This window comes from Podarcis bocagei, assembly GCF_964188305.1.
Source record: "Podarcis bocagei genome assembly, chromosome: 9".
NCBI classification, from domain to species: Eukaryota; Metazoa; Chordata; class Lepidosauria; order Squamata; family Lacertidae; genus Podarcis; species Podarcis bocagei.
This window is the reverse complement of record NC_138134.1, coordinates 24482316-24503138: the sequence shown is the minus strand read 5'-3', so window position 1 is coordinate 24503138 and position 20823 is coordinate 24482316. Positions and strand designations below refer to the sequence as shown.

The following is a 20823-nucleotide window of genomic DNA, read 5'->3' as shown; positions in this document are numbered from 1 at the left end:
GGTTTATTTTATTGTTTAAAACTTTAATAAATATCTTTTTTTAAAAAAAATAGCATCAACAGGCTTCCCCTACTGGTGGTTAATCCCTCCTCAGACTCACCCCTCTACGAGTGGGTGGAGTCTAATGTTCCGTGGTCCAATGCCTAAGCCAATACCTTCTCACATGCTGTAATCAATAAAGTTGTGGCCTTTACCTTACCCATTAACCTTACATTCTGTGTCCACGTGTCTTTATTCCCCAAGCGGGGATCGGGTCCTCGAATCACAGTTACCCTAGTGCAACAAACCCACTTCAAAAATCAAAACAAAAATTCCCCCAGACTTTTTCCAGTTAGGAAAGTGATGGGGAAAGTGCTGGAATGAACAAATGATTAACAGGAACACCTTGCAAGCAAATTATGTTGGATGCAAGATGACTGCTCATTGTTGTATAACCACCTTGTAAACAAATCAGAACAAATGCTCAAGACCAGAGATAGTCTCCCTGTTGCGTAAGCTTTGTGGAAGCGAGTTAAGATGAATACTGAATTAATAGGTCGTCTGGAGGAGCCCGGTGGTGTTCTTGTGTGGAATAGAAATGAATTCCTGAAATTCAGACATTGAGGGGGTTGTAAAATGCCAAAGGGTTGTTCTGTCTAAATGATAAATATGTTTCTGTTTTAAAAAGTGTTCCCTCTAGGTCAGGCTTAGGCTGTAATTTTGATAAACAGAGTAGCTCTAATCTACACCTAAGTGCCAGGATAGTAAATCATCTTGGGTAATACAGTCAACTTCCTTTAGAAAGCCCATGAATTTTGTTTCTGTGCTGTTCATTTGCACTACTTGCAGTTGTGAAGTGAAAACATTTATAAAGGCCTCCTCCTTCCCCCCCCAGCCCCAGGAGTTTAGAAGGCTTTTAAAGTACCTTTTTATTTCTTTATTCCATTATTCAATTCCCCTAAGTAGGCATACTCCTATAGAGTTTAAGCTTCAGTCTCTTGCAATATAAAACAAGAGGAATGAAGGCACTGCTGAGTCTAAAATATTAATAATACATAAAGGTTAGTGGAGCTAAACGTTCCTATAGGTGACTGGCAAACACTCTCCCTTTCTCGGAAGAAGATAACCTGCTAAAATCTAATTATTCGATGGAGATATATTTCATAATGCAATAAATAAAGAACATATAGTGCACATAACCCTTCATCTACTGTTGCTGCCGGACCGTCTCAATTTGTTTCTAAGTGGTGATTAGAAGCGAATACCACACAAGTTCCACTAAAATTTAAGGATGGGTGTGTTGGAGGATTCTACCGATGAACACATGCTTGGAGGATTCTACCGATGAACACAAAATTCCAGTAGCATTCTTCTGAGCCATTCCTCTGCTACAGACTTTGCATCAGACCTCTTACACCTTTTTTGCTAAAATGAGAATTTCTGCTTTAACACTTGCATTGCTACCATCATGAACTATATCTCTCACAAAGTTCATTTAATAAAATACGTTTTACCCTTCTCTCATTTTTAAAAACAAAACAGGACTCTTAATAGACTTTTTTTTTACAGGTGCATGACAGTTTAAAAGTTAAAATACTAATGATTAGTATATCCTTTCCAGATTACCAGCAATTTCAAAGTGAGGTGCAGCTTAATCCTTATTTATTTGGATATGTTCATTATATTGTATTCATTATGTTTATCAGGCCTTACCTGAAGGTAAGGCGCAAGATTGCAGTATTCATTGTTAATGCATTTTTTTTTCTTCCCAGAACTTAATAAGCCAGGAAAATCAAGCAAGTTCTCATTCTTAAAATATTTGGAAAAGGTAATTCTCATTTCTGTTTTTCACTTCAAGCAACTGGAATTTGTGGGTATATGGCACATTGCTGATACTTAAGTGAAAAGGATGTGGAAAAGCTGGCACTGATCTCCTTATTTGGAAAATTTGACATTACCTTGTGTACATAGGAGTAATCGAAGATAATGCAATAAATGTGCATAATACTCTATTACTCATGCAGCAATGTGCTGTGAGTCGAGGACCTTCCACACACTTGGGATAAATAAGACACAAGACATGTTTATTTTAGGTTAATGAGCTAAATAAGGCCACAACTTTATTGATTACAGCATGTGAGAGGTATTGGCATAGGCATTGGATCAACAATCAACATATGAACCCACCCCGCACAGCGGGGAGTCATTTGAAGGTTAACACCCAGTGGGAGGAGCTTGTTGATGCAAATACAACTGGAAGCTTCCCCTGATGTCACCGGGGGTCATGCCATGGCCCTAGCCACCGACAGGGCATCGGACAGGATCCATGACCTCCAGATTCCTTTAACGGAATACCCAACAAGGGGAGGGGGTAGGTGATGGCCACGACCTGCCCTCCAACACACGACAGATATTCCAATGCCTAACCACCAATACCTGAAAAGTTGTGACGATTTGCACCGAGGGAGGCGAAAAACCAAGAGACTGGTGCCAATTTGCCAAATGGATAAAAATTCCTACCAGGCCCCCTGGTCAACCAAGGCAACCAACCAAGGCCCATAGCAAGGTCAAAAGGAAGAATTATGACCATTCTCACCTAAGGGAGGGCGGGCAGGTGATCTGGAGGTACTGGGAAGCAGAGTGAAGACACGAGGCTGCCACGTCCACTTGAATGTGGCTCAACCCCGCCCACGAGCCAACCCTATTGGCTGGCCCAATGGACGAGGGCACGTCAGCCAGGACAGTGACGCAGGAGGCCAACCACGCCTCCTGCTGGCGCGGGTATGCAGTAGGAACAGGTATTCAGTAGGAACGAGTAGCTGGCATAGATATGGTTAAGCAGCATTTAGTTATACTGTACATTCTTTCATGATTGGAAAAAATTCTGCAGCATTCCCTGTGCCCCTTAAAAAAAATCGAACCTGATAATTCTGTCCCTTTTCCTATCCCTGTTACTGCTTTAAAATCTTATGAATGTCCATTCAGAAGGCAGTCCCAAAGTCCAGTGAAGCTTGCCCTATGGACAGTGTGCACAGGATTGCAACCTGAACATAATATTCATAACTTTATATGGGAGCTATTAAAGGCGTGTTACCCTGTTACGTCCTAATACAATTAATACTACTCATTCCTCCTTCACCAGAAAAATGAAGAGTACAATGCGGTGGGGAGGGTGTAGATGAAGAGAATGGCAGATGCTTCTACATAAGATATCAATACCCAAAAATCACAGATTCATGACTTAAATACCTAGCTTGAGTAAGCCGTTCATATCGTCAAGATTTCTCACCTATTTTGCTCATGAAACTGAGTGTATAATGTGCCCAAGACCCAGCAGTAAAAAAACTGCTCTTGTAAAAACAAGCAAGAATTTCCACATTAGAGTTCTTCATATGACAAATGGTAATTCACCTGCCAGTACAGATTAGATCATATGGTTTTCTTCAGTACAGTATCATAAGCAGATGATGGGTGACAACATGCTGAAGAGAATTTCTATAGTGTCATCCTATGCATCTTTACTTTGAAGGAAGTCCTGTTTAATTTGATTTGGTTCCCATTTAATCTGAGGCTCTTGTATATGCCACAAAGGTTAAAGTTGTTTTCTTGGCCTATAACTCAATCAGTTTAAAATACATTTCTCCACCAGCTGTTGAAGAACCATCAGCACAGGTCAACTCTGCAAAAGAGAACTTATTTGCAACTGAAAATAAGGTGGCATTTTGATAGCTGGTGCTAAGGCAAGACTGAACTGCGTTTATCCTCATGTGCACGATTATCGTTTGAATCTATGTGATGTTAGCTGACCTGCATTTTCTGCTAATGATAGCTGCTCCTGTGCCAATTATGTATTTTTCTTTTGTTCACCACCATATTTATATCTGATTATTCTATTTATATCCGCTGTCCTGAGAATGCAAGGCTGGCCTGTCCATAGCTATTTGAAACCTTGCTATGGCATATGATGGAAACAAATATTCATAACTGGAACAATTTAGCAATGGATTTGTTCCTAGTAAGGACTGCTCTAGAACAGCAACAACAGAAGATGGCTATCTGTATGCTGATAGGGTATTGAAGGGGTGACACTTGGGACAACCATTAAGCCACTTCTTTGAACACAAAATGAGAGGAACGTCTCATATTCTGATTGGGGCTGTGCCTGCCAAACAAGAAGTGGAGCTCTGCATGCGGCTATTCACCTGTCTAGAACCATTTTTCAAGCAAATCACTTGCAGTGATGGACAGGCCAAAAGAAGTACAATAATCCCACTTTGTTCCTTCTGCCTGCATCCTGACTGGCTCAATCCTTGTAGGGACAACTGTTTATATACAGTGGTACCTCGCAAGACGAAAGAGTTTTCCGTTTTTTGAGTCGTTCCGCAAGACGAATTTCCCTATGAGCTTGCTTCGCAAGATGAAACGTCTTGCGAGTTCTTGCGAGTTTGTTTCCTTTTTCTTAAAGCCGCTAAGCCGTTAATAGCCGCTAAGCCGCTAATAGCCGTGCTTCGCAAGAAGAAAAAACCTCAAGACGAAGAGACTCGCGGAACGGATTAATTTCGTCTTGCGAGGCACCACTGTATTCTTCTTTATCTAGCTTTGGGATGTCATATCTTGCTAGTTTGTCTGGTATTAGACTCATCCCTGGCAACTTTAGTACAGTAGTACCTCAGGTTAAGAACTTAATTCGTTCTGGAGGTCCGTTCTTAACCTGAAACTGTTCTTAACCTTAGGTACCACTTTAGCTAATGCTTCCACCGTGCCGCTGCTGCATGATTTCTGTTCTCATCCTGAAGCAAAGTTCTTAACCTGAGTTACTATTTCTGGGTTAGCGGTGTCTAACCTGAAGCTTCTGTAACCTGAAGCATCTGTAACCAGAGGTACCACTGTATGACCATATTATGAAGTTTATTTAAAGCCTTTTACAGGAAAAATCAGTTCGTTTCACTGTAAGCCAAAATAAATGCATGTGCCATTTGAGGGGGGTGATTTGTGTACATACCTCCTTGTCAATCACAGCAAGTTCTGAATCAGATTTACATATAACTGAAGCAGGGCGTCTTGTATTAGTCAGCAGGCAGGTTTCCTTTGGGAAATAAAAAGAGTTTCAAGTTTATCTTCATATAGGATCGCACAGCAGTATGTGCAAGAGTTTACTACCAGAATTACAGTATATTAGAATATAGAAGTAGCTACAAACAATACCTCCGACACCCAACTGAGAAAACATCTCAAAAACACATGAGTAGAGAGGTTACTTGTTATTTAAAACATGTAATTAGAATTATCAGAAAAAGAAAATATCACTGAAGAGCTTCTCTTTCATATCTCTACACTGAAAAGCAGCATTTCCCACAAATTGTTTTTTTTTTTTTTTTATATAGATTTTTTATTGCGTTTCTTTTCATAGATTAACAAATTTGTTTACATGGCAACATACAAGAAACATTTTTTATATATATATATAAAGAAAAATAAAAACAAGAAAAAAAAATGTTATGAAACTTTCCTTAACATCTTTCAGCAATTCACTTTTGGACCTCCTCGCATCCTCTCAGCATTGCATTCATTGTTCTAGCCAGTTCAGCAATTTGTTATCTTGTTTCCCATCTTATTATACCTTTAAATATATTATGTTACCAATTTCAAAAAATTGTAATTTAATTTTGACATTCTTAATAAACATAATAATTTGTTTCAAATATTTCTCGTTTTTTCTATCAATACTTACTTTATCATTTCTTAAAATAAATTGCGGAAACATAACATTTCTTAATCGTGCGCTATCTTAACATTCAAACAACTTATAATGTTTTTGCAAATAGTCCTTAAATTTTTTCCAGTCCTCCTCCATAGTTTCTTCGCTCAGATCTCGGATTCTGCCAGTCATTTCTGCCAACTCCATATAGTCCATCAACTGCGTCTGCCAGTCCTCCAGTGTGGGTAAATCTGGTGTTTTCCAGAACTTAGCGATGAGAATCCTAGCTGCTGTGGTTGCATACATAAACAAGGTTCTGTCCTTCTTTGGCACCTTCCGGTCCACCATGCCCAAGAGAAAGGCCTCTGGTTTCTTAGAGAAGGTATATCTAAATACCTTTTTCAGCTCATTATGTATGATTTCCCAGAAGGCCTTTACTTTCGGGCAGGTCCACCAGAGGTGAAAGAATGTCCCTTCTGCCTCCTTGCATTTCCAACACTTATTATCAGAGAGATGATATATTTTAGCCAGCTTGACTGGAGTCATGTACCACCGGTATACCATTTTCATAATGTTCTCTTTCAAGGCACTACATGCCGTGAATTTCATACCGGTGTTCCATAACCTTTCCCAGTCTTCAGACATAATGTTGTGTCCCACATCCTGTGCCCATTTTATCATAGCAGATTTAACTGTTTCATCCTGTGTGTTCCATTTAAGCAGCAAGTCATACATCCTCGAAAGTACCTTAGTCTTTGGTTCTAGCAGCTCCGTCTCCAGTTTCGATTTCTCCAACTGGAAACCCACTTTTCTGTCCATTTTAAATACCTCTTGAATTTGAGCATAATGTAGCCAATCTCGCACCTTACCTTTTAATTTGTCCTGGCTTTGGAGCTTCCAGTTATCTCCAACTCTTTCAATCAGTTCCCAATACTTTGGCCATTTCCCACAAATTGTTTGACAATACATAGACGGCAGTAGTTACCCCTATAAAATTTCCCTCTTCAATTTCATATAATGTTTCCGGGGTTAAAATCGTAGCATCATCTATAACGATTTTCAGTTTGCCAGACAACACTAAATAGCATTCCGTTGCTACGTGTCCTTGACGGATAATGACTGTCCCAGCTTCATACCTGTTTTGAAAATATAACATCAACAGAAATTACTGCAGGTAAAATAAAGGGATGCGTATACAGCTATTAGTAGTTTGGTGGCCAAGGCGTGGATATCATTTAAAAAAATATTTATTATCCTATGAGTGGATCTTCCTAACCACAGAACCATCTTAGAGTACAAGTAAAAGAATAAAAAATATTAGCCTTCTCACTAATGAAGCAATCCAATGACCACTTACTGTTAGTATATCATTGATTTTAATAAGACTTCTGTTGGTAGGCATTTTTATATCAGCCAAATGAAGAAGTATATTGCTGTGGGACATTTTCAGGCTGGAGACTGTGTGTGTGTGTATCAATCTGATCACTTATAGGGCCACTTACAGACCCTTGGAAGCCTGCATAAACCTCACTGACACTATCCATAGGCTGCTCCCACAACACCAGCATCTACTACTGGTGGTTGTAGTGACTATATTGGTTAAGAACTAAAATCAACAGGCAGTGCTCATATAAAATTGCTCTGGCCTCAGTACAAATTTGTAACACAGTTCTGCATCGGCAACTCACTGTTCAGAATTCAGAGTTACTATTCTTTCTTTCTTTGGCAATTGTTCATATCCAAGTAAGATTGTCTTCCATGAACATGGTCTTAACAGTGTGTCTGTAAGTGACTGTAGAGGCCCATTATGGATCCACACATCCTTCCACAGTGAGGACATAGGTTTCCAGGCGGGAGTTGATCACAGTGTGGATTTGCCAAGCGTGCCTTCCTCTTAGCACATTTCTCCCTTGCGTCTTGAGTTTGTGCCTCTTCAAAGTTCATGATGCCCTTGGTAGAGGCTATTCTCCAACTGGAGCGCTCGCAATGTTTCCCAATTATCTGTGCTTATACTGCATTTTTTAAGATTTGCATTTTTTAACCTTTTAGCTTTCCATTCTTAAGTTGGGAATAGAGTAGTTGCTTTGGAAGACGATAATCAGGCACCCAAACAACATGACCATTCCAATGAAGTTGACGTTGAAGAATCATTCCTTTGACACTGGTGATCTTTGCTTTTTCCAGTACACTGACATTAGCTCAGAGTTGCTATTAACTGTACATAAAAATCCTCAAGCATAATTCAGTCCTAGTTTTTTCCTTCACTGTAATGGACTTTCAGTTCGGCCTGAGTCACTCTAGAACCTGATAAAGTGTTCCCAGACCCTCTTCCCATATGCTTGGTAGGTAATGGAAATGGAGAATTCAGAAATTTTAACAAGTCCCATCCTCTCTTTCTGACTGACCCTCCTTGTTCCTGACTGAATCCTGGAAATAATTAGTAACCCATTTATGCAATTTAGGAAATGGCTTAAAATAGCACCGCTGAAATTTCCTGGATATGTGAATTTATACAAGTCACTTCCAGTTGCTGAGTCTTGTTTACAAAGCACGGCTGCAAGAATGGCAGAGGCAGTTTTACTGCTTTGTAAACAATTTTATTTAAACGTGTACAGTTACGTAGCGGGACGCAGGTGGCACTGTGGATTAAACCACAGAGCCTAGGACTTGCTGATCAGAAGGTCGGTGGTTCGAATCCCCATGACGGGGTGAGCTCCCGTTTCTAGGTCCCTGCTCCAAGCTAGCAGTTCGAAAGCATGTCAAAGTGCAAGTAGATAAATAGGTACCACTCCGGCGGGAAGGTAAATGGCGTTTCCATGTGCTGCTCTGGTTCGCCAGAAGCGGCTTAGTCATGCTGGCCACATGACCCGGAAGCTGTACGCAGGCTCCCTCGGCCAGTAAAGCGAGATGAGCGCCGCAACCCCAGAGTCGGCCACGACTGGACCTAATGGTCAGGGGTCCCTTTACCTTTACAGTTACGCAGTGCGGTGCAGATTGAATTAAAAAGATACACCTTTGGAGAGAACTTATTTGGTAGTGTTTGCAGGTTTGCAAGACTTTTCAAATAATGCATATTTCTTTTAAAAATAAATGAGTGATGAACAGATAAACATATATGGAATGAGCTTTTCTTTTTTTAGAGAAGGCAGACTATCTGAATACGAGTGACAAGACTGATCAGCGATTTGTGCCATGGATATGCATGCCTATCATGCAAATTACAAAACTAGGCTCACAGCACAGGTGCAGAGCCTGCCATGGCTTGTATCCTTAAGTAACATCTGTCTTCACCCCAACATTTTTCTGTGTATAAAATGAGGATTATTATTTCCCTTGTTCAATTAAGTGTGGCGAGAATTAAAAAGCATGATTCATATTTTACACCGTAAGGGCTGTAAAGCGTGCAATTTTAATGCAGCTTTGTAAATTACTCTGTGAGAGCAGCAGTTCCTATTAACTAAATTGGGTTTTGCTTTTTTTTGTCTTAGTCACCAAAGGTCCAGAAGCTCTCCATTAGAAGGCTCCTTGTTGAAATCATAGAATACCAGAGAAGAATTATGTAGCTTCCACTTGTCAATATTTTATTTTAACAGGGCAGGGCATTTCTGAAGTATGATAAATATTTAATCAAAAGGATTTCAGCCTTGTTGAAAAATGTTCACCTTCTGACCCAGCTTTCTGAAGGAAGCTTATGGAATGGATCCCATCCTCAATACACAGGTAGCGCCCAGGCTTCTTACTTACTCTTGGTAGATGAAAGCTTGGCACAGTTGGAGTTGTGTTTCACTAGGCAAGCACTGAAAGGCTCTGTTTGTCTTCAAACATGCTTGTATCTGGAAGAAGAGAATATTTTATACTTAAAAGCTGGGCTTGTGGACGCTGCTGGATAAACTGTGTGCTACGCATGCAACACTAGAAGCTTTCTGTCATTAAGACCGTGGTTCAATTTATGGGATAACCAGCCTCATATAACCAACATGCTTAAGTCTACTTACTACATGAAGGGGTTAACACCATAGAGTAAGCTGTCTTGCCAGGCTTAGCTAGCTCACTCCCACCCAGCTTGTTCATTAATTTGGTAATATTGAAGCCAATTTACTTTGTCTTTAATTTGTTCAAATGATTTTAACTTAAATCCCTTGTCATCTTCTTCCAATAAATCTGAATATCTCAGCCACTTATTTGCCATGTTTAGCTTTTTTTGTGCCTGCGCTTCCATTGGAGAAATCCATTTGGGTGTTTTTCTTACCAAAAGATCCTGATACCTAATCCACACATTGTAAAGTGACTTCCTAATTATATGATTCTTAAAGCCACTATGGGCCTTTATTTTATCATACCAAAGATATGCATGCTAACCAGTTAAGTCTACTTACTACATGAAGGGGTTAACACCATAGAGTAAGCTGTCTTGCCAGGCTTAGCTAGCTTACTCCCACCCAGCTTGGGAGAAACTAGGTAATCAGGCCTATTATTCTTCCCCAGTCTACATGAGAAACGTAACGTATAAAGAGGACTGAGTTGGTTGCTCCAAGCTGAGACAACATAGTTCTTACAAGCCACTCTTGAATTCCTAGAACAATCATTTACAAACTTCCACCACTGTAACTAAGCCAAGTTTTATTGCCTGTGCAACTTTTTCTGAATGCTGTATGGAAAAGCACCTGAATCTGAGCTTTGGAGAGTTTGTAAATAAACCATTTTTAACTTCCCTAATAGGGAATTTTGGAAGGTATACGCTGGCTCCCTCGGCCAATAAAGCGAGATGAGCGCCGCAACCCCAGAGTCGGTCACGACTGGACCTAATGGTCAGGAGTCCCTTTACCTTTTATACAGCTGTTAAAGATCCTATCTGCCCACACTACTGTCCCAAATGGTGGTATTCTCTTTTGTCTTTGAATCACACTATTTATCCTCACAGCATTTATGTAGAATAAAGGAATATCGGGTACTTCCATTGACAGAGGGGACGCTGAGGCAGAATTATAGAATATGCAAACACATCAAATTTAAATGAGCTGAAGTTCCAGATTTGTCCCCCAGAAGATACTGAGCTGTCAAATCCTTAATTGCACAGCACACCAAAACCACTGGTTTTAATGTGGCAAGGACCAGTCGTATGTACAGTGATCCCGTTATCATTCAAACCCATGTCGTTGCTCATTTATTCCTGCCTGCCAAAATCTTTTCAATAACACAGTCTCCAATTCACTGAGATTCTACTTTCATGTGCCAAAACAGCTGTCCATGTCCCCCACCACCACCTCAGTCTGCCTGGCTAAATATACTTGTTTTTCACATCTCCTTTTTCTATTGACCATAGGCTACTAACACCTTTTCAATACACTTCCCCTTAACTATAGTTTATAACATTATCTCCAACTCTGTGCTACAAGATTGTTATTGGAAAGGGGTAAGAAGCTGGTGTTGAGTCATGTAGTAAAGCCATTAGTATCATCCCCTATGCTCTGTTTAAAATATCATTTCTGAACTCCGGAGATTGCTTAATAATTTGTGGGGTATGGTAGGACTCACATTTCCTTCTTTCAAGGAATATCACAATGTGATAAGCAAAAAAAGATCACTTAGTATGCATCTAACTGTTAGAATTCCTGCTTCATGTTTGCAGTCATGGGATTTTTGTCTTTCACAAGATGGTACAACCAGGCAGAAACCAAGGTTAAAATCTGTCCAGCCTTGCAACTAATTACTCAAAGGGTGGCAACCTTCCCTGTTCTGGTTACAAGCCATTCTATCCCTCTTCTCCCTTCTGCTTGCCTCCTGGACCTGGGAGCAGGGCTGGCCCTCCCATGAGGCAAGGTGGGGCAACTGGGGCAGCAGATCTAGCCTCCAAGGAACACATCCCATGTAGATCTTCACTCCCCACACACCCTGTTCCTAATGAAGAGCTTCATTCCCCACCCCCTTCTACCCTGGTGGGGCCATGGCTCTTTGTGGTTTGCCTCATGTGCCAAACTGTCTTGTGCTGGCCCTGCCTGGGTGGAAAGGAAGTGGCAGTGGGCAATTGGTTTACAAGAGTGGCTGGGGAAACCCAGCCAGATGGGTGGGGTAAAGGTAAAGGGACCCCTGACCATTAGGTCCAGTCGTGGCCGACTCTGGGGTTGCGGCGCTCATCTTGCTCTATTGGCCGAGGGAGCCGGCGTATAGCTTCCAGGTCATGTGGCCAGCATGACAAAGCCGCTTCTGGCAAACTAAAGCAGCACACGGAAATGCCATTTACCTTCCCACTGGAGCGGTACCTATTTATCTACTTGCACTTTGACGTGCTTTCAAACTGCTAGGTTGGCAGGAGCAGGCACCGAGCAATGGGAGCTCACCCCGTGGCGGGGATTCGAACCGCCGACCTTCTGATCGGCAAGTCCTAGGCTCTGTGGTTTAACCCACAGCACCACCCACGTCCCTCAGATGGGTGGGGTATAAATAACAAATTATTAATAATAATAATAATTATTATTATTATTATTATTATTATTATTATTACTACTACTATACAATTTTAGAAAAAATCTAAATAACTGCATTAGCAACTATCAGTTGATGTATGGTTTGTTTTGTTATTACCAATAAAGGTACGCCCAACTATTTATATAAAAACATGTTTAATGAGTCAAAGAAATACATATCTGGCATAGGATCTGATGCAAAAAGACATCTTAGGTTGCTGATTGCTTCCTTAATAAACAAAGCAACACTTTGTTACGCAACTTTAAGAGGTAGAAAGTTTTGTCAATATTTGTCAGATGCCTTGCAATGAGTCTTGCGTTTACAAAAAAGCTTTTTATATTGAAACACTTAAACAAAAAAAAATCTATGAGCTCTAAAAGCCTGTTTATTTTACAGATAGCTAACAAAATGTTTCTCTATACGTTAGTATGTGACAGGTGATTGTGTAGCTTGCTTATGGAGGAAGAGCAAAAACTATAACTTCCCCACAAACCCCCTTAGAGGATGGAGAGGAGAAAGACGCCCACCACACATTAAATTTGAACCCTGTTTTTTTCATCACTAATCTATATTAGACAAACACTGGAGACTCTCTGTTAGAAACAGAAATAACTAAAGGCTGCTTTTGACTAAAGTCTATCTCTTACCTTTCTCAAGAGGACTATGTTTTCTAGTGTCTCTAACATAAGTATGTGGCCAAAGTGGTTCTCTGTCATGACCTACAACTTTGGAAGCTGGTCCTGCAGGATGCTGATTTTAGGTCTGCATTCCTAAGCGCATTTATGTAGATGTAAGATTTTGATAGAGACATCACCTTGCCAACAAAGGTCCTTATAGTTAAAGCTATGGTTTTCCCAGTAGTAATGTATGGAAGTGAGAACTGGACCATAAAGAAGGCTGATCGCCGAAGAATTGATGCTTTTGGATTATGGTGCTGGAGGAGACTCTTGAGAGTCCAATGGACTGCAAGAAGAACAAACGTATCCATTCTGAAGGAAATCAGCCCTGAGTGCTCACTGGAAGGACAGATCCTGAAGCTGAGGCTCCAATATTTTGGCCACCTCATGAGAAGAGAAGACTCTCTGGAAAAGACCCTGATGTTGGGAAAGATGGAGGGCACAAGGAGAAGGGGACGACAGAGGACGAGATGGTTGGACAGTGTTCTCGAAGCTACCAGCATGAATTTGACCAAACTGTGGGAGGAAGTGGAAGACAGGAGTGCCTGGTGTGCTCTGGTCCATGGGGTCATGAAGAGTCGGACACGACTAAACGACTAAACAACAACAACAACAAAGAGTTTGATCCCACTGGCTATACAGTGGTACCTTTGTTCCTGAATGGCTTGGCTTCCATACAAATCGGCTCCTGAATGCTGCAGACCCTTAGACGTGAGTGTTCCAGTTTGCGAATGTTTTTCGGAAGGCAAATGTCTGATGCGGCTTCCAGTTGAGTGCAGGAAGCTCCTGCAGCCAATCAGAAGCCGTGCCTTGGTTTTCGAATCATTTCTGGAGTTGAACAGACTCCCAGAACGGATTAAGTTTGAGAACCAAGGTACCAATTATTATCTTTAATTTACAAAATGGTTGTCAGATTGCAACTACTTAACCAACTCCTGATCCTGTAATTGGTTTACCACTGCCAGGATGTATGTATGTGTTATCAGCTGCTATTGGGTGGGGGAACTCTTTGTTCTTTTAACATTGACAGAACTTTTGTTAAAACGTCAGCTACCTATTTGGGGATTTGGGGACAAAATGAGAAAGAACTTTTTTAAAAAGGGGGGGAAGTAAACAAAATGCAGTACTGTGGCTAAATATTTACACAAAAGCAATAATTACTTACAAATATAAGATGATAAATTGAGCACATGCCTTTCCATATTAATGCTTCAAATATTTTATTTATTCATTTATTATTTGCATTTTCAGCCTGTCATTCAAATAAAATATCGCAAAATAACGTGCAATTAAAATAATACCACAGAAACGACTTATATCAATATTAGCGTATGATGACAGTACATAGTATTTCTTCTCGCTCACCTTTAGAATGTCTTCCTGCCTTCTTTGGTTTGGACAAATATGTAACAGACGCTTAAGCTTTTCAGAACCTTTCTTTGGCTACACAAAGAAAATGTACACATTATCCAATAGCCTTTTCATTGACTATAGCCTAGCTATTCCCTAGTTACTTATACACACAGTATAAAGGCATTCATTGCAGTCATGGGTATCTCTTTCAACTCTATATTTGTATTGGTTTGACTGTTTTCTAAAAATGGGTTACAACAAACATACTTTAGAGACATAATTCTTCAAGAACGTATTCCACATATATAATAGACCTCTGCATTTCTTAGAAGTAAAACCCACTGAATTTAACAATGATCGTACCCAAACAAGCATACCTAGAACTAAAGCCTGCTGTGAAAGATTTGTGAAACACTTTTGAGAGCAAAATTGCTCTATCTGTAGCAAACATGATCCCACAATTAGCCTAGACCCCTTGGAGATCCTGAAAGCACCATCCAGTTTCAGCCTATGGGATCATGTCTTTTTTAAAAACTATTGTTCTTGGAGCATTCTTGCTCTTTAAGAGAGATTTGTTTTGTTTTTGTTAGCGTGACAGGGGTGCTCCCTGTGAGTCTCAGGTGAGTCTCAGGTGTGCTTGGCAGATGTGCTCAACTCTCCACAAGTAGGGAAAGACTCAAGTCTCCTTAGGTGAAAAATGAGGAAACAATGTTTGTATTGTTCCAGGTGAGTGGTGGGGTAGAAATGAGTCATTTTTAATATATATATTTGCTCCCTTATTGGATTGTTCTTCAGTGGGCCTGGTTGTATTACATGTTAGGGCCTTTCAGTAATATCTATTATTATTTGTTGATAAATACGAATTATGTTGCATTTTGATGTAGTTGGATATTTACAACTTGCTTTTATGGGGTTGTTTTTGTACCTTATTTTGGTTTAATTGCGTTGCTTAAAATGTTTTTAATAAAAAAAGATATAAATCACTTAAAGATTTATTTTGACTATAGAACAGCATAGAAGTTAAATAAAAATAAAGCATACACATAAAATAACAATAAATAACAGATTAATATCATAGTAGCATATACAGTAACTAGAATGGAGGAGGCGCAAGTGAATTGCAAAGCCCAAGTAAATAAAAACAGGTTTTAACAAGGACCAAAAACATAACACTTATGCTGTGGCAAATGGAGCTGGAAGTTCTTTTTGCTCATGTAATGGGCTCTCTGGATCCAACTCATTGTTTACTAGAAACACATCCAATTTTAGGTTTCGCCCTACATTATTCCCAAATATTCCCACTCTGTTCCCAAATAAAATAAAAACTTGATGTCCTTAACTTCTCCCAGTCCTTAACTTCTCCCAGTAATGAACTTAGTCCTGATGTTAATAATATCAAATTAGAGCAAATCTGTAACTCTGTGGACTTAAGAGAAGGATAGAAATTTTCTGAATAATTTTTTCTCATCAAAAGCAACATTTTCCACTTTTTAAAAAAAACCAAAAATGTTAACAGAATTACACCTCATCTGTTAATGTTCATTATAAAAGTGCTATATTAATAGTGTAAAATCATTTGATTTGCTCTGCCAGAAAAATAAGTGCTTTGGATGGGGTATGCCAGCCAGCAATAGGCAATGGGCATGACATTACAAAATATTATGTTCCGCACAAATGCTTACAACTGAGAAACGATCCCCTAAATAGCACTTGGCACCATTACTTCCACTTTGCAGGTAGGGAAATAAGGCTGAGTTCATGATCTGCCACTTGGGTCAGTCAATGGCAGAAGCTAGATTGGAAATCCAGTTTTTCTGGGTACGTATCCAACATTCAGGGTAATGAGTCATGCTGACTTTAAACCTAGAGATGCGCTTGGTAACTTCAAGCTATTTAAAGTGAAAACACATTGTAGTAATAATATTAACACCCCACCCATCAGGCTGGGTTTCCCCAGCCACTCAGGGCGGCTCCCAACAGAACACTAAAAACAGAATAAAACTTCAAACATTAAAAACTTCCCGAAACAGGGCACTGCAGTTCATCGTATTTCCACCCCCTTCCCCAACTACACACAATGTAGGAATAATTTTATTTGAACATTATTTAAATCTAACAGAATTCTTCCTATAGAAATAAACTTGTATGGGTATAAAATGTGGCCCATTGCACCGCAGATTGTACAGTGGTACCTCGGCTTACATACGCTTCAGGTTACAGACTCCGCTAACCCAGAAATAGTGCTTCAGGTTAAGAACTTTGCTTCAGGATAAGAACAGAAATCGTGCTCTGGCGGTGCGGCAGCAGCAGGAGGCCCCATTAGCTAAAGTGGTGCTTCAGGTTAAGAACAGTTTCAGGTTAGGTTCGGACCTCTGGAACGAAAGAAGTACTTAACCCGAGGTACCACTGTATTCCATAATCAGCTCTGAATTGCCCCAGTAATAACAGCACCAGATAAACAGAAGACATTTCAAGTTTTCCAAGCAATTAACATATATATATGATCTAAGTACTCCTTACAAGAGTATTGAAGCACAGGACAGTATTACTATCCTCATATTATAAAAGGATGGCAGACTGATTATGGCTAGCAGGCAAGAGACACAGCAACCAGGCTTTTAGAGATTTAAGGACTCATGAAACTTAAAAAAAAAATAATACTCACAAATGTTTTTTTAGAATAATCACTGACATTGAACAAGTATTCACTTTTGAAGTTCATCTGCCTCTCCAGGTAAAATGTTGCCCATTGCACTGCCTGACTCCTGTCAATATATCTGCACACACAAAAAAATAAATAAATAAAAATTGTGGCATTGGCTACTCTGAAGTAAAGAGCTTACACAATATTTATCTATTTTTATTCTTCTCTAGCCCTTTCTCAAAAGACATTGTGGTTTGCATGTCAGTATACTTTTCTTTTCTTTTAAAAAAGTTTCTAATTATTGAGAGCAGCAAAAATTTCCCAGTGTTAATCAAGATAAATAAATGGTACATACAACAGCTATAATAATAAAGCAATACTTAAATAAGGCAGATACAAAGATACAGGGCTCCTGTGCTAACTTGGTAAATTATAAGGAAGTTATTTAAACCATAGAGAAAAAGCGTACAATTGAATCATCTTTTGAATATTCTCAAACACCTGTATTTAATCAGTAATTTTAATGTTTCGTTGTGAATTTTTGTAACTGCTTAGAGGTTTCTAACAATCAAGCATTATATAAATTTGGTTAAATAAACAAAAAAAAATTATAACTACATTCTTGCTTGTTGTTAGCCTTCCCCACTGGCAAGAGGCTTCACCCTCCTTTCATATTGGTAAAATTGCCAGAACAAGTATGTTTTACTGTCAGTTCTGTAAATACTGAATTCTTCTAACTAAAACCAACTATTGAGCTTATTTCAGTCTACAGAGTGTTCAAACTTTTAAAACTTTCAATTTAACAGATTATTTTCAACTGGCATTTTGTTAGTCCATCTTATTCAGCAAGAAAGGCAGTGTGTGAAACACTTGTTCATTATTCTTGCATCTCAGTAATTTGTACATTAAACAAACAAACCAACTTTGACAGTAGAGTGGTACCTTGGTTGTCGAACAGCTTGGCTCCCAAACCAATTGGCTCCCGAATGCCGCAAACCCGCAAGTGAGTGTTCTGGTTTGCGAACATTTTTTGGAAGTCAAATGTCCGACGCAGCTTACGCAGCTTTTGATTAAGTGCAGGAAGTTCTTGCAGCCAATTGGAAGCAGCGCCTTGGTTTTCGAATGGTTCCAGGAGTCAAATGGACTCCCGGAACGGATTAAGCTTGACAGCCAAGGTACCTCTGTAGTTTCATATTAAGCAAAGCACTGATGAACCAGTGTCAATGCACAGCCAGCGTGTAGTAGTAAGAAAGCAGTAGCATGCAAGCTTCACACTGTTTTGGGGTCCCATAAGGACTCCTTTGACATCCAGGCTGCAGTTCCCTTGGAAGAACTACCAGTTGTAGAAACAAGGAGAAGCGGAAGGCTGGGGTCAGGGAAGCATCCCTGAATATTATTTAAAAGAGCAATCAGACTGCATTCCTCTGTACACTTGCTTTAGAATAAGCATTGGTGAACTCAGCAGGATCTTCTTTTGAGTTAAACAAGCATAGAATTTCACTAATTAGAGACTAATTTAATATGGTAGGGAACAAACTTCTGCAGGCAGCAATACACATGACATTCAAGCCGAGGTACATTGTTCCAAGTTACCGAGGTGAGAGCTCAAGATAATGGGAACGCAAACAAACAAACAAAAAGCACATCCTGAAACCTGTATTTTTAAATGTTTTTATTAAGATTTTCTTGGGTAATGACAGAACCTACAGAGTCTCTGCTTTCAAGTCATTGAATTAGTCAAACAAAAAAGTCATATTCAAGGTAAGACATTATTGTTATAGGAAATATGAGGTTATCGGAAAAGAGACATGGGGAAAGAGGGGTGGAAAGGGAAAGACAGTGAAATTGCATTCTTGTCTTCTTCTTCTTTGGCGATCACTCGTAGCCGAGTAGGACTGTCTTCCATAAACACGGTTTTAACAATGAGTCCGTATGGGACTGTGGATGCCAATTCTGGATCCACACGTCCTTCCACAGTGGGGACTTCGGTTTCCGGATGGGAGTTGATCACAGTGTGGATTTGCCAAGCGTGCCTTCCTCTTAGCACGTTTCTCCCTTGCGTCCTGAGTTCGAGCGTCTTCAAAGCCCATGACACCTTTGGTAAAGGCTGTTCTCCAACTGGAGTGCTCGCAGGCCAGTGTTTCCCAGTTACATGTGCAAAGCTTTTTGTGTCAGCATTATGTAGACAGATATTTTATTCTGCTGGTGCTGTGGGCGTCTGGAGGGTGCTGGGTGTGACAGGTTGTGTGTGTTTTATTTGTGTGTGTGTGTTGATGGGTCAAATTAAGCATATCAATTTGTATGCTGTTGCGGGGGATAGGTCTTGTTAGCTTGCAAAGGCATTTGAATGCAATTTATTATCTACTTTCTGGGTTCAGATATGCCTCCTTTCACTCAACCCAACAGCAGCCATCCCAGAGATAGCTGCTATATGAGTGTCCATCAACAGGTGATGGAACGGATGGGGTTGGACTGGATGACCCTCAGGATTCCCTCCAACTCTATGACTTATTTCTTACTTCCTGGGTTTATTCACAATGCAATCCATACCTACTCAGAAAAAAGCCTTAACATGGTGGCAGCGTAAAGATGCACCCCTAAACGCACTCTGCTGACTCTCAAAGTCCCACTGAACCTAGTGAGGCTTGCTTGCAAGTAAACATTAGGCTGAACGCTTCCTAAAGTGAAAAGACTGCCTAGATGCAGCTATGCCATCCACCCAAATGTATGAGATCTGTGTGTTTATTTAATAATTTGGGGCGTGGGGAGTTTTCCACAGCCATTCCAGACAGTCAGCTCTCTGAAATCTAGCTCTAAATCAACGAGTCAGGAGTTCTAGATCTTCTGACCTAACTTGTTTATTAAAGGAGTTGTGCAAATGCCTCTTTTTAGCCATGGGGCAGAAAGAAAGGCGGCGACCAGCAGGCAGCGCGCGTATGTATGTGCAGTAGTCCCAGGGCATGCACAGAGCGCACAACCATTCACCCCAATGGCCAAGGCGCTGAAACAACTGGCCTCCCGCCTCCTCAGCATGCGGGTCTTAAGGGGAGACGGAGTGGAGCCGGCCGAGGGCGAGTTACCTTTTCCTGTACAGCAGCAGCCCGCAGAGATGGGCGGCGGCGGCGGCTGCTCGGCGGAACCGTCGACGTCCCGGCGCCTCTCCCTGGCAAGGAAGCGCAAAGGAGGCGGGCGCGGGAGAGCGATCCCCATCAGGGGAGAGAGGGTTTGCCTCTGGCTGCGAGGCGGCCATGGCTCCGTCTCCAACACTTGGTGGGGTGGAGCAGCCTCGGTCTCATTTCTGTGGCAACACGAAGGCGCGACAGGGAAGCCTTGGGCATGTTTTTCGCCCTGGGCGCACGGGAGGGAACGCGAACACGCCCTGGGGCGCGGAAACCTCGCGCAACGCGGAGAGGGAAGGAATCTTTACAACAACCGGTGTTCCCCTTCCTCTCGCCAGGTTCTGTGTCTTAGAACAGCTGCGCGTGGCAGAACTTCAACAGGTGGAGGGGCTTCCCCTTACACCGCATTTGAGTGCAAGGAGAAGCTGCACCAGTTGAACTTCTGCCTGCCGCCAGGTGACTCTGTTAGGCCAGGTCAGAGCCTAGGACTTGCCGATCAGAAGGTCGGCGGTTCGAATCCCCGCCACGGGGTGAGCTCCCGTTTCTCGGTCCCTGCTCCTGCCAACCTAGCAGTTCGAAAGCACGTCAAAGTGCAAATAGATAAAAAGGTACCGCTCTGGCGGGAAGGTAAACAGTGTTTCCATGCACTGATCTCGTTCGCCAGAAGTGGCTTAGTCATGCTGGCTACATGACCCGGAAGCTGTATGCCGGCTCCCTTGGCCAGTAAAGCAAGATGAGCACCGCAACCCAGAGTCGTCTGCGACTGGACCTAACGGTCAGGGGTCCCTTTACCTTTACCTTTAAGAGAGATGACCCCCCCTTGTTGCTTCTTCCACCTTCTGGGAAATGACATTGCCAGCAAGGCATCGATGATAGTCTTCCAAAGCA

The 20823-nt window shown here is 41.1% G+C and overlaps 2 protein-coding genes across 3 annotated transcripts in view; one reads left to right on the top strand and one right to left on the bottom strand.

Annotated features, from left to right (window-relative positions):
- The window catches only part of LOC308594468 (cyclic nucleotide-binding domain-containing protein 2-like), a gene marked incomplete at its 5' end in the record, with an annotated part of 41248 nt that extends 21182 nt beyond the window's left edge, over window positions 1-20066 (bottom strand). The window contains 6 exons of the mRNA XM_081207532.1: window positions 4982-5065; window positions 6663-6813; window positions 9422-9510; window positions 14185-14262; window positions 16838-16949; window positions 19897-20066. Of these exons, the coding sequence (XP_081063658.1) occupies window positions 4982-5065; window positions 6663-6813; window positions 9422-9510; window positions 14185-14262; window positions 16838-16949; window positions 19897-20066 (684 nt within the window). The remainder of the gene's footprint in view (window positions 1-4981; window positions 5066-6662; window positions 6814-9421; window positions 9511-14184; window positions 14263-16837; window positions 16950-19896) is intronic.
- EXOC1L (exocyst complex component 1 like) overlaps window positions 1-20823 on the top strand; it is a 107567-nt gene that overhangs the window by 76127 nt on the left and 10617 nt on the right. The gene's annotated exons all lie outside the window — the stretch shown is intronic.